This window comes from Pygocentrus nattereri, chromosome 4 (assembly GCF_015220715.1).
Source record: "Pygocentrus nattereri isolate fPygNat1 chromosome 4, fPygNat1.pri, whole genome shotgun sequence".
Classification (NCBI taxonomy): domain Eukaryota; kingdom Metazoa; phylum Chordata; class Actinopteri; order Characiformes; family Serrasalmidae; genus Pygocentrus; species Pygocentrus nattereri.
Genome location: NC_051214.1, coordinates 40006736 through 40021233, shown reverse-complemented (window position 1 = coordinate 40021233; position 14498 = coordinate 40006736). Strand labels below are relative to the sequence as shown.

Genomic DNA, 14498 nt, shown 5'->3' with positions numbered 1-14498 from the left:
ACTTCTGAAGTGAAAAAATTAGTAAGCTCAACATCTCCAACCTCATCAAAAACAACAGATAAACTTGCTAAGAAAACCAGTCTTTGTCACCACATGCTTAAGACACAGCTTCACTGTCACACATACAGAACACTTGATGATAAGATGTTTGAGGTAATTTCACTCAAGCTGGAGAATATCTCATGTAAGTATTTAATTGTATAAAGAACAAGACCATTTGATTAATCGAGTAGAATCAGGTGTGCTTTGACTTGATTGAAATAAAAACCTGCAACAAAATCAGCTTGGTGATTCTACACTAGCCTGGGCCTCCTGCTTCATTCTTATATGCAATATACACTCTATGGCCAAATGTATGTGGGCACACTGACAATCACATCTATATGGGCTTATTGGCCACCCCATTCCAAAACCATGAGCATTAATATGGCGTTGCTTCTCTTTGTGACTACACTCTTCTGGGAAAGTTTCCACAAGATTTTGGGTTGTGTTTGTTGGAATTTGTGCCTATTTAATCAAAAGAATGTTTGTGAATTCAGGTACTGATTTTGCAGGAGAAGGCCTCACTTGCAATTGATGTTCTGACTTACCCCAAAATTGTTCAGTGCAGGGGAATTCCTCTACATCATGCTCGTCAAACTATACCTTTATGGATCTTGCTTTGTGCAGAGGGGCACAGTCATACTGGAACAGGAAAGGGCTTAAACTGTGGCCACAATGTTGTATCAAATAACTGTTTAAAGCAATTGGTGTGGCTGAAACAACTAAACTCCACATACTTTTGACCATATAGTTTAGATCTCACAGTTCATCTCACAGTATCTCTCCATCACATAATTCAATTTCGTTTATTCAACACTATCTGCAGACAGACCTTGTCCCAAAGCATTTTTGCATAAATGCAACCCCTTTAGTGAGCGTCACTGAGGGGATACAGGAGCAGAAAATCTCCATTAAGAAGAAGCAAAGAGGGAATGAAGAGCCCATCATTTTCTGGGCGACAATGAGGCCATTAGGGTTTTAACATCAACCCTGTAAAATTCATAGACGCTGTCAGTGTCTTGAGTTTCTGCTGAATTCTGTGGATGTGTATCTAAAACTCATGATGTATCTGAGGTAGAAAGACGTCAGTTCAGCTGCTTAATGTCTAAACATATCACTAGCAGTGCACCTTTCCAAAACAAGTGCCCTTTACTGAGGATAATCTCAACCAAAACAACTGCAAACAAATATTTTGACTGGATAAAAAGAAGCACCTTAAACTTCACAAGAAATGCTACTTGGATTCTGGGACATTTTGACAGATCCAGGACGGTCCAGAACAGTCCTATATCAGTTTATACTAAATAAATACCCCAACAGCTTTGTGTGGCCTCCACAGGCCCCTGTGAATTGTGGGTACACAGCAGCACTACACACCATGATGCTTTTGTGCTTATGAAACACAGGAAGAGCTTGAGAAAATGAGGCATTGGAAAAGCTATGTGATTGAGCAGAGGAGAAGGGGTCAGTTGGTCAGCTAATTATGGCAACTATATTGAGACAGTGTGAAAAACATCCTGCGGGGGGTCTCTGCTGTTCTTTGAGTGTTTAAGAAGGTGAAGTCTGCGGGAATTGTTCTCAATCACTGAAGAGACGAGTCACCAAAGGCCCTGAGAGCTTTTTCGTTTTCAATTAGTGATTCAGTTGCGGTGAGCAAACAGTCTGACACCCAGATCCGTTTACTCAGCCACTCTGAGAAGCACAGAACAACAGGCCTGTTAGTAGAGTTACACTGACCGTGTCTCCATTCAGGCTGTATACTATACTACACATGCTAGATTCATACTGATGGACTACAACTCAAAATACTGGAATTAATGTTTTCAATAATATCAGACAGTTTGGTTGCAGATAAATGTATAAATTGATTCTAAAAACAGCTTCACAGAATTTATATCTAGCATTCATCAAAGAAGTGGAGATCAAGGCTCAAGGCATGTGATTAGTGTAAACATATATTTAAAAATCTATTAAAAAAAATAACACCTAAAAAAGATGGTTTTTCAAGAGTTCTTTAGGTTCCATATATGAACACTCAAAGAACCCTTTGCATGCTTAAATGGGTTTTTGTATGGTGAAATGGTTCTTCAGATTGATGGATAATGTGTTGTATTTGGTTCGATACGGCACATTTTTGAAAGGGGCTCCTTATAGCACCAAAAATGGTTCTTCTATAGTTACCAGCTTAAAGATCATAACAGTAGAAGAACCGTTTTGGTGCTACATAGAACCCTTTTTGAAAAGCTTCTATACTGCACCATCTTCAGCACATTCTCAATCAATCTGTACAGGAGTCCGTCCATTCAGCATTGTTTACTTTAGGCTTTTTGCAATATTATAAGGATTATATTAAGAGGTTACGTTGGTAGTTGGTTATAGCTTTCAAATGACGCATACCTTTCCATTTTCATGATAAAAAGGTTCTTTGCATGGTGTAGTGCTTCTTCAGACTGATGGACTACATGTTGTATATGGTTCTACATAGCACCAAAAAGAGTTCTGTTATTTTTATGATGTCAAGCTTGTAACAATAGAAGAACCATTGTCTCTACTCAAGAACCCTTGTTTTAAGAGTGTAGATGATATATACTAATATGCTCACTTAGGAAATCAACAAAGCATGTGATTTAAGCATGAGAGCCACAACAATGCAAACAACTGTGAGATAAAGACCATTAATATGGCAGGTGGTTCCAAACTTTTGAACCAGAGTATGACCTACTATCTAAACTCCCTATTTCATTATCTACAGTATAAGCTTGTTTTGAACTTTGAATCGACTCATTACCGCATTGTACCTCACATCATTCCATTACTACACATCACTCGAAAACTATAACCTAACTACCAACGTAACTTCTTAATGTAATCCTTAGAATATTGTGAAAAGCCTAAAGCAAACAATGCTGCACAGAAGGATTTCTAACTCATGTAGTTTTAAAATGTATGACTGCAGCTTCTTGTGTGTATGGCAGCCTCTGAGCGACATGCTTGTTCAACAGCTTTTGCTACAGACGGCACATCGTCACTTCTTCTTTTCATTACTGAAATCAAAACCTTGTCAATGCAACCCTCTTCACGTCGACCAATCCACTTTGGAAGCTGGCACGTTTTTCCAGCAAGATGGTGCACCACTACATTATGGGTGTCAGGTCTGAGCATTCCTAGATGAACAGTTTCCTGGATTGATCATCATGGGCCAGTTGAATGGCCCCCAAGGTCTCCCGATCTGACCCCCTTAGACTTTTATCTTTGGGGTCATCTGAAGGCAATGGTCTATGCTGTGACGATACGAGATGTGCAGCACCTGAAACTACGGATACTGGAAGGCTGTGCTAGCATTTCTTCTGCGGTGTTGCTCTCAGTGTGTGAAGAGTGGGAGAAGAGGGTTGCATTGACAATCCAACACAATGGGCAGCACTTTGAACACATTTCATAAGTGGTCAGAAACTTTTAAATAACTTATGAAAGAATAAAGTTACGTTAAAACCACATCATTGTTTTTCTTGTGAAATTCTCAATAAGCTTGATGTGTCACACGACCCTCTTCCCATTGAAAAAAACTAAATTTGGATCCAAAATGGCCAACTTCAAAATGGCCACCATGGTCACCACCCATCTTGAAAAGTTTTCCCCCTCCCATAAACTAATGTGCCACAAACAGGAAGTTAATATCACCAACCATTCCCGTTTTGTTTGGGTGTATCCATATAAATGGCCCACCCTGTACATTCAAACTACAATGAACTGTATTCATAATGCTGCAATATATAGTCGTATACTGTATAAGTTTGAACACTGCAGCGAGAACTTATCACCTCCTCAACAAAAAAATGCCATTTCACCGGGGTGGCCAAACCTTTGCAAATGTACTGTCCCAACAGTACAGGACCTACAGTGTTTATATTACTCTAAGCAGTTCTGCCTCAACACTAGAAAAACACAGCCTTCACTTCACACTCATTTCTCTTACAAACAGACGCGTACATGTAGCACTAGCACAATGCCGAATGGAATTCCTTGTTTGTGTGCTGTGCTGTATTTACAGTCAGGACAACAGTAAGATGGTGTGGAATGTCAGAAATAACACTGGTATGCAGGAACATGCAACATGTGCAGATAACACACGCAAACACACACACGCACACGCACACTCCAGTGACAGACAGTAGCTCATTCTGTAGTGACAGCACTGCCAGAGAACTACACGACTTACAAGTGCCAAGAAATCAGAAACCAAAAATAAAAGGAAGTACACATAAGAAGTGTCAAGTCTGTAAAAGAAGAACCCTTTTTGGTGTTATACAGAAAAAGATGGTTCTTCAAGGGTTAAAAAAATGATTCTCCAAGGGTTCTTTAGTAAGGTTTATAGAACCATGAACACGAAATGAACCTTCTGCATCGTGAAAGGGTTCTTCACATGGATGGAGAATGTGGTCTAGCTGGTTCCATATAGAACCTTTTTGAAAATGGATCCAAACAGCACCATAAAGGGCTCTTCTGTTGTTACAGACTTGACAACAAAACCCTTTTTGTTTTATATAGAACCATCTTTGCATCACTGTGCATTCTGAAGAATGCTTTAATGATGTAAATGGTTCTTTGTGTGTTAGTAGTTCTAAATATATAGTATATACTATATAACCCTTGAAGCATCTTTAAGAGTGTATTGTTACTGAGTCACGAGAAAAAAACGTTACAGTATGATGCGCTGCTGTACGTAAAGTGAGCTACCGTAAGGTCTGAAATAATTATTTAAAAGTCAGAGGTGTCGGGTCAGATTTCGCTGGACTTAACCTCACATGCAAAAAAAAAAAAAAAAAAAAAAGGTCTGACTCGATGTTTAGGTTTCAAATGCATAATCAACATTTCACTTTCATCCTCACTCTTTCAGCAAGCTCACAAGTCATTAGACTCATTTGCCTGGGGAAGAGGTACAAAGAACAACCCAGCTTACAAAATGTTCTTCTGTATGTCGTGTGACTATTTTAACCGTGTTCTCTGTGGAGGATGAGTTAACTTACTTTCACTTAGAAACAATTAACAAAATGTGTGATTTGATCAGGGTCACCCAAACCTTTGAAGTGAACTGTTTTTATTACACTTTTGACTGTGTAAGATCTTTGGCAGTAGTTTCACTGGACGTTTTTCACCTCTGTAAGAAATTCATCAACATTTTTATACCTGAAGATTTAAAACAACACTTTCATATTGAGGGTGTAAACAAAAGCAACCAAAGTATTCATTCAATTTAAATGTATTACAAAACACAAACAGGGAACAGAAAAACAAATTTATCACATCATACAGCAGTTACACATTAAGACGTGCATAGACAGAAAGTGTAAAATTGCCTATGAGGCATTGTGTTTAAGACATTAGGCAGACCTCATTTAAAAAAAAAAAAAAAAAAAAAAAAAAAAATTAAAGTGTTAATGCTAAAGTACAGAAAGATAACAGCTGTAAAAGGCTCCAGATATGAAACCACTGATGAATGTCCAAAATAGTCAGTTTAACGCAAAGGGATTAAGTCCAGTCATGGAATGCATATTGAAAGGAGATTCTTAACTAAAGGGAAAATGTCCAGAACTAGGCTTAACCTTTGCCAGACAAAACTGAACCTTCGAACAGTAACAGTCATATGTGCCAGAAAATGACCCGTTTAAAACATGAAATGTTAACAGGAGTTGCAATTATAAGGGAAATCTTTGGTAAAAAATAATCATTACGAATAAAATTCAAAGCAAGTTTTCCTTCTTCCATTGTGTGAATTTTCAAAAAGTATGTGGTTCATAAAGGCAAAAGGAAGAAAAAAAGCTGCTCAGATGTAGGTGAACGGACATTGGTCATTGGTCCTCCATGAGCCACAGTGGCAACGGCAGCAGGTTTCATGCAGAACACTCGAACACTCCACGGACAACAAAAGGCGACTAAAAAACATAAAAGTAAACAAGTTTAAAATGATTAACTGATGTAATCAGATGTCTAGCTGATATGAATGAAGCACAGTTAACCAACCATAGCACACTGGAACATCACTATTCACAAGTGATAAATGGTTTTGCAGTGTATTTGCAGTGTTACTGCCTTACTTGCTGAACGTCCGTCGGCTGTGAAGAAGCTCAGAACAGGCCTGTTATCTCCTCAGTATTTGGATCAAGGTCGATGTCATAGAAACAGGGGCGCGTGGGCAAGCCTGGCATCGTGCTCATCTGCACAACACAAACAGCGGCCAGTCAGCACTAATTACATCAGAAGACTCTGTGTTTACCACAATCTCTCTCACCATGATCCACGACGCAAGCTATTTTTGTGCTACATGCTAGATATCTCCGTAATTTACAAAATTACTTCAGCTATTCTGAGATCATCCAATTGTGGGACAAAATGAAGAAAGCAGCTTTAAACTTGGTCTAAAGCATACACTGTTTCATTTCAGACTCACTCCACTATGAATTATTTATCAAGGCTTTATCTTTCCTAATGCATTTCCACTTTAACCCTTTACCTCATTTTTAATGAAACTAATCAATGAAATAAAGTGTTTAAATGGTCTGATTCTGTTGCACAAGAATGTAACTATCAGTAACATCATTAAAGCTTCCATTCTTTTCAGGAGACGTGCCTACAGTTTTAATAAATAAATCTGCAGAGGTATTTTTCTACACCTTCAAAGACCACTTCTAGAACTTTGCTTTTGCTCCTCGTAAAGTATTCAACACTTTCAGTAATGTTGAGAACTGGGCTCTGCCCAATTTTGATGTTCTGGTGTAAATTTTGTTTTCCTAATGAGGGATTCTTGACATCCACACACCCTTTCGGACTCATACCTGTCTTGAGCAAGGATGGAATTAATGCAAGTGGATTATCTTCTTTCTAATCACATAACATAATGACTGTATTGACTGCAAATTAGACATATTACAGCTGGGAAGACTAGTCCAAGGATGGGAAGGTGGGATGGATGGGTTGGTGGATGGACAGATATAGACAATTGTTTATATGTCCAAGTGATATCAAAACATCAAAGAATTGAACATAAGTGTGTAAAAACATCCAGAGAGCACACAGGTTAATTAGCCTATAAGCAGTGATATGATCTGCCTTAGCAATCTCAGTGTAATAACAGAGCAGTCGCAGGAATTTACTCTGTAAAGCATTTTAATGGAAATCACATTAAACAGTGTAAATGGCTGAAGAACACTCCTGCTTTTCACCAGTAAATAAAGACTGATCAGAATAAGTCTGATCATTGACCAAACAGTAAATGTAGATTAAGGGACCCTGTATTTTATGTGAAATCAGTACATAAACATGACCGTTAGAAGAAATGGATTCCTAAAGGAAGGTATAAACTGCAGTCTGAAAAAAAGTTTGCAGTCACCTTTCTTGAATGTCAGGTACAACTTATAAACAACACTGAGAAAGGAAGTGCGTTTATGACTAATTCTGCAAAGACAAGGGCTTTCAATTCTACCACTCAATAGCAATGCCTTAGACAGCATTATTGACATCAAGATTCTGGAAAATGACAGCAATCCGTTCACTCTTCATTACCCACTGGATACTCTTCAGTCAGCGCACCATTCAAATCCCTCATCCTCAGGTGAGAACCACACATTCTATGCAGTCCAAAAGTACAGACTGGTAATAAAGAATACAAAAGAAAGTTGCTGGGTGACAAAAAAATTCTCAGAGATTTGAATGAATTTCTTTTAAAAACTTTTTTTTTCACCTGCAATTTATGCAGAAGGTGAATGAAAACTGAACTACTGAGGTCAAATTATTCAAATGAAAAATCTTAAAGAAAATCCAAAGTGCACAGTAGCCCTAAGAATATTTTACTGACATCCTGTTTTACTAAAGTACAAATATGGACAAGATCAAAGAACACATGGATGAAATGACACTAAACGATTGCCGGCCTTCTTGCACAACGGCTAAACAACTAAAGGTCTTGTGAACTTGCTTGGAAGATTTGGTGCTCATAATTTTACGAGGGCAGTTTAAAAGAGAAAACTTTCTCCAAGCACCACAGCTGGACAGTTGAGTGAAAGAGTTGACTGCATCCTGTTGGTTTTTTTTCAGCTCATTCTAGCCCCCAGAGCTAAACTACAATGAAAGCCAGAGAGGGGTTTCTACCCTCGAGAAACAAGCACTTGGAAAGATCTGGAGGGACTTCACATGGAGAAATGGTCTCAGATCCTTTTACATGGATTCATATGTTTTGTACTGTGTATTCTCTCACATCTTTAGTACTCTATATAAGATGCCAATGATTAAGACTTTATTTCTATTCCATTTCAATAAATTTATCTTTTTATAAGACTACATTTCTCTCATTTTCAGGCCACAATAAAGCTAACTGACATTTTTACAGCCTTTCTTTTATTTACCAAGGATGCAAATAAAGCTGCAGGGTAAAAGTATGAATGAGATTCTTATATTTTACTCATCATTAAATGATTTCACTGTAAACTTGTCAACTTTAGACTCCCGATAACTATTTTAACAAGTCTGACTCAAGAAGCCCAGAAAGCCAATAGCATTGTAATGTTATTTTGACATAAAAACCAAAGCAGTTTCCACGAGACAGAAAAGGTCACGAGCAGACAATCAGATGGATTGAGCATCAGAGCAAATGGTCTGAACATTATTGATTTCATTATAAGCACCGGAGAGGTCAGCTACACTCTTCAGCCTAACTCTGCACTGCTGACACCAACAGCTGCCATATCTGACTGGGAGGCATGCTTAGAGTTTCATTAGAGGTGAAAATGTCCTGAAAAACCGCAGAGTTCAAGAAAAAGAGTTCATGCTTAGATTTATTAAGACTTTATCTGTTCACAAGTTTTCTAAAGTTCAGCTCTGCTTATGGTATCTGGTTATGGATTACCCATGCAGTGTGTACTTGGACTGCAAATTCAGTCTCAAAGCCAAGTAGATCAAAACAAATTTGCAAACCAGCTTGAAAAACATCAACTATAAGCAAATCTGGTAACTTCTAAACTTTCCGACTGGTGGACACCTCCCAGTCGCAACAACCAGGCTGACAAAAACATCCACATGAAACCTATTTTTATAAAGGTGTTAAGTGTCTTAGTAATTTGCAAAATTACTCAGGCTATTCTGAGATCATCCAATTGTGGCAGGAAGCAAAGAATGCAACAAGAGTACAGTGGAGAAAATAAGTACTTGATACACTGCCGATTTTGCAAGTTTTCCCACCTACAAAGAATGGAGAGGTCTGTAATTTTTATCGTAGGTACACTTCAGGTGTGCGAGACAGAATCTAAAAAAAAAAAAAAAAAAAAAAAAAAAAAAAAAAAAAATCCAGGAAATCACATTGTATGATTTTTAAATAATTAATTTGCATTTTATTGCATGAAAAAATTAGTTGGATCACCTACCAACCAGCAAGAATTCTGGTTCTCACAGACCTGTTAGTTTTTCTTTAAGAAGCCCTCCTACTCTGCACTCATTACCTGTATTAATTGCACCTGTTTGACCTCGTTACCTGAACAAAAGACACCTGTCCACACACTCAATCAATCACACTCCAATCTCTCCATCATGGTCAAGACCAAAGAGCTGTCTAAGGAAACCAGGGAAAAAATTGGAGACCTGCACAAGGCTGGGATGGGCTACAGGACAATAGGCAAGCAGCTCGATGAGAAGGCAACAACTGTTGGCGCAATTATTAGAAAATGGAAGAAACACAAGATGACTGTCAGTATATTTAATTTAGTAGTAGTCTTTGGGAGTAGTGTGGAGAATCTGAGTAGTTTGAGAATGATAAGCCTACAGTTAGACACATCTTTAGTGATTATACTAAAACAGCTCATTTTAAAAGCTTAGCAGTTTTAATGAGAAAATATCAGATCAGTATTGGTGTTTGTCAATGCTGGGTCTGCAATAAGTGCAGCAGCAAGTCATATATTTACATAAATACTAACTGAAGTCCAGCTTGATTAAAAAAAGATGACATATTGAATGCCACCATAAAGTTTAGCAGTAGCAGCAGCAACTACTACTACTACTAATAATCATTTTTTAATTAAGACATAGCATCTTTTTCAAATGCTTCACACAAATCCATGAAATAAGAACAGATAAAAGTAAAATATGCTAAAACAAACCACAATTAAAAATCCAAAATAAAATTAAATTACAGATTAATCAATGCCAATATGCATCTCTAAAAAGGTTTTAAGAAGAGAGTTAAAATATTTTAAACTGTCTTTAAAACCTTTATAAAACCTTTATAAAATGTATCATCTCTGAAGTCAGCATTAACTTGAAAACATAATGCATTTTGTACCGTTTGTACTGTGATGCATCTGAGTAAAATGCAGTATCAGAGAGGTAGTTGAGTAACGATGGGTGAGGATTGTGGGAAAGGAAAGGTGAAACTTGATATGATTAGTTAACATTATTTTTCCCTGCCTGTTGGTTTACAGTAACTTACACAAAACTCAGAAGAAGGTTTACAGATGGGCAAGAGGTATGTTTTAGGAAAAGAATAACACATAGTAAAAAAGTTCAGTTGTGATTTCAGGTTGACATTAATTTCCAACAATGTGGATTTTAAAATGAGCATGTCCCACTAAAAGATCCTGAGCTCATGCTCCTAATATTTGCAATTTTAAAAGATGTAGGAGCTCAAGACTTGTTGGTGGTTAAGGTGGTTGGTGGAACTGGACGCTCACTTCTTTAAAACTCTAGTTTAACCATTCCAAGTACAATGCATGAAATAACACCAACTAGAGTAGGATACTGCCAGAAAACAGCATCTTTTAAAGGTACTTTCCATGTAGCATTATTGCATTCTTCAACTCTACTGTCTTTGCCTCCCCACACTGCTTTCTTGGAACATCAGCAATTAGACATGGCACTACTGGACCACAGACTAAGTCTAAACTGTTGGGTACATTACTGCTGCACAGTGCTTTTACTGGATGAGTCCTCAGTGTCCTGAAAAAACACTATTCTTTTCAAAACTTCTTCCAAACCCAATGGATTGTATAAAAAGAGAGCATAGCACAAATTTACATCATCTGACTGGCAAAATGTGATTAAATTTTATTGCTGCAAAAAAGAAATTCAAAGTGACAGCATGTGAACAGCAGATCACGGGTCCAAAAAAAATGATCATTCTTGACCACAGACAAAGGAGTAGATGCACAGATCCACCACACAGGAAGAACACAAGGCACAACCATCAGGTTATCTAAGGAATTCTGTGAAAGGCAAGCAAGTAAATCAGTGATGGCTTCCCGAAGCACTAAAGAACGATCCATGTGAATGATCGAAAATTCAATGACCACATCATTAACTAATCTGTCTGATAGCAAACTCACTTGGTAGAGCTGTATGAACTTTAACATGCTACACTTTAGCATGAAAGTTGCCTTTGATAAAAGCTGAACAACCACAGCCTTGTAGTCTAAATGTTTAAATACATGACCCTTGGTCTACGTGACCAGTAGACATGTCTTCTCTATTCCCCCTATTCTTCTCTTCCCAGCTTAGCAGCTTCTTTCATTCCCTATCTGTTATAAGATCAAATAAAATTTTATTTCTGTCTCAGATCTAACAGAAGCTGAAATTACCCTGAAAAGAAGACATTGCTTATGTCTGAGTACTTGGACACTGTTTACAGCACAGTCTGGTGCTGTTTCAGCTCATCTGTTAATTACCAGGTTAAATAGTAGAGCAGGGGAATTACCAAATTGTGCTTGACTCTAAGCCTACAGGACCCAAGCTGGGCACCCCTTGTTTACAGACTTATTAGAGTAAACAAGCTTCTGAGCAGAGGAAGGGGCTGGGATGATGACCAATTTCCTGTCGGGGGATACAACTTCTGCCAGTTGTTAAGAAAGAGCTCAAAAGAATTGGACAGCTGGGTATCAAAGACTCTTACAGAGAAACAGAGAAAGGCATTTTGTACGTCTTTGAACAGAGTAATTTGTCTCAATTCAGTTTCAGTGGTGATGTTATTCAGTGTCCTATCTGAGAGCTGTAGTAGAGTGACTTTACAAACGATTATCTACCATCCCTGATTTAGTTTAGAGGTTAGATTACACTATGACATTTAATTATTTTGAATCATGACTAACATTTAGTGGTCAAATCTAAAAGACCTGTATTAAAGATTCCAATGATTTACTGTTATTGGCATAAATCCTGTCAATAAATAATAATGTCTCTTTAAAAGACATAACACAAATAAAACATTCAAATAACATCACATTCCTGAATCAACCAATAATCTGGTGGGCAGTATGGGATCCAAGGTATAAGACTTATAAAATCATCTAGAGGTACGAGTTAAGATTATTAATAAAGTATAATGCACATTTTTACAAGTGGCTTCTATAGGGCTGTCAAGTAATATAAACAAGTAACTGCAATTAATCATATTTTTTGTGAAGTTAAGTATGATTAAATCACTTCTGCATTACTGGCACAAATCCCCAAAAGAAAGATTTTTTCCCATTTAAAAAAGTGGCATTAATAACTTATCACACAAATGCTGATCAGGCCTTTTACATATTTACCATTTTACTAGTATATGTTAACTGCTTTGTGAGTTTATACTGATTATTTTAATAGATGAAATAATAGGAACTGATGATCATATCTGACAACTGAATCATATCAGGCATTAATGCACTGTTTAACTAAGGCATCATTCACACAGATATTTATATCTTGAATTTTCGACAACGCAAAAAAAGTCATCCACACATCCACCAACAGTGTCTTGTGAACATATGAATTACACAAAATAGAAAACTTGAAGCTGAAGCATATATTTTTGTGGAAAGTAATGTTATGCAGGTTCTGTAATTTGCTCTCTCATACATACGTTTTCTGCCAGAAAATAAAAGCTTAAAAGAGGGGAAAAAAATTTAGTGTCTCTGAAATATCTAGACAGCCTGTATCAGACACAGAGGTGGAGTTTTTCTAGCTTTTCTTATATTTGAGCATTATGTCAAGATTTCTTCGCCCTGAAAAGCATTTTTAAATCATCAAAAATGCTTTTTTGTGTGGACAGGAGGCCAAAACTCAAAAATATCTGGATATGTGCAGATGGGTCCTTAAACCTCTGGAGCATGTTGAATTTTTGACCAAAATAAGTTATATTCAGTGGTGGACAGTAACTAAGTAAATGTAATTAGTTACTGTACTTAAGTAGTTTTTTCGTGTATCTGTAGTTAAGTATTTCCATTTTGGGCGACTGTATTTTCACTCCACTACGTTTCAAAGTCAAATATCTGACTTTTTCCTCCACTACATTTTGAGAAATCTGTCATTCCTTTTGGTTTCTGTGTGTATAAAAACGCAACATGTCAAAACAAAAGAAGCGCAAAGCCAGGGCAACAATCAGGACACAGCGGTCTATTTGTTCTGAGCTTGTTTTGACCTGTTGGTCACAACAACCCAGTGCAAGCACACGGTTCAACATCAGTGCAGCAGGGTAAAAATTTTGGGAACACATACGTCACCTAAATGATGAACTAACCTAACTTTGTGTAAATAGACCACAATATAGAAATATGTACACATATGCAGTCGTGACTGGCATATTTCTTTTTCTCTGAATTCATACAAACACTTTCATTTTATAGTAAATCAGTTTATGTTTATGAACAGAGGCCTACAGATCAATACAGTGAAGGAAAACTTACTTGTGATCCTGAGTTTAAAGCCAGTTTTTATTCAACGTGTAACTAAGTTACAAAGTAATCTTAAACTGAAACTTTGCTTGTTTGTAAAAAGTGATTTCAGAGCCACTCGGTTTACCAAGAGACACTGGAGGATTTCCACCTAAAATTAGTTCATGAAGCGAGTCTTGTTATAAAAATGGTAACAGGACATCAAAGCATTAATTAATCTTTTAGTACTTTTACTTTCGATACTTAAGTACATTTGAAGGCAAATAGTTTTTGTACTTTTACTCAAGTTGAGGTCTAGAGTAAGGACTTCTACTTTTACTGGAGTAATATTTTACCTTGGGTCTACTTTAACTCAAGTACATGATTTGTGTACTTCGTCCACCTCTGGTTATATTGGATCTTTATCTGCGACTGAGAATGTTCACACTGGTTCGACCTTAGCATCACTATAAAGCGCCCAATATTCTCACGGATCTGATATAAAGGTGAATGGTGCTAGGCGAAAAATGCATCATTCAGTTGTAACATTCCATCTACTCACACTAACAAAATGATTGTGACCATTCAATCCTTACCGTTTTGCCCATGACCAAGCCATACATACAAGCTACCGTCCAGAGCAGGAACTTTCCCACTCTGCACAGAGTGAGACCATGACCAGCTTTTACAAACAAATAATACTTAACTGACCTGACAACCATGCAGTGGCTATTGTGCGCCTCCTTTTCTTGGTATGGCAACCAACAAAAGACATTAACATACTTAAATGCTGAA

The 14498-nt window shown here is 37.3% G+C and overlaps 1 protein-coding gene across 2 annotated transcripts in view; it reads right to left on the bottom strand.

Annotated features, from left to right (window-relative positions):
- Nucleotides 1–5139: 5139 nt before the first annotated feature.
- The window catches only part of mthfd1l (methylenetetrahydrofolate dehydrogenase (NADP+ dependent) 1 like), a 57596-nt gene continuing 48237 nt past the window's right edge, over nucleotides 5140–14498 (bottom strand). For both annotated transcript variants that reach the window (XM_017692479.2, XM_037537636.1), the window contains 2 exons: nucleotides 6135–6254; nucleotides 5140–5972 (listed from right to left, as the gene is read on the bottom strand). In XM_017692479.2, coding sequence (XP_017547968.1) covers nucleotides 6165–6254 — 90 coding nt within the window. In that variant the 3' untranslated portion in view covers nucleotides 5140–5972; nucleotides 6135–6164. The remainder of the gene's footprint in view (nucleotides 5973–6134; nucleotides 6255–14498) is intronic.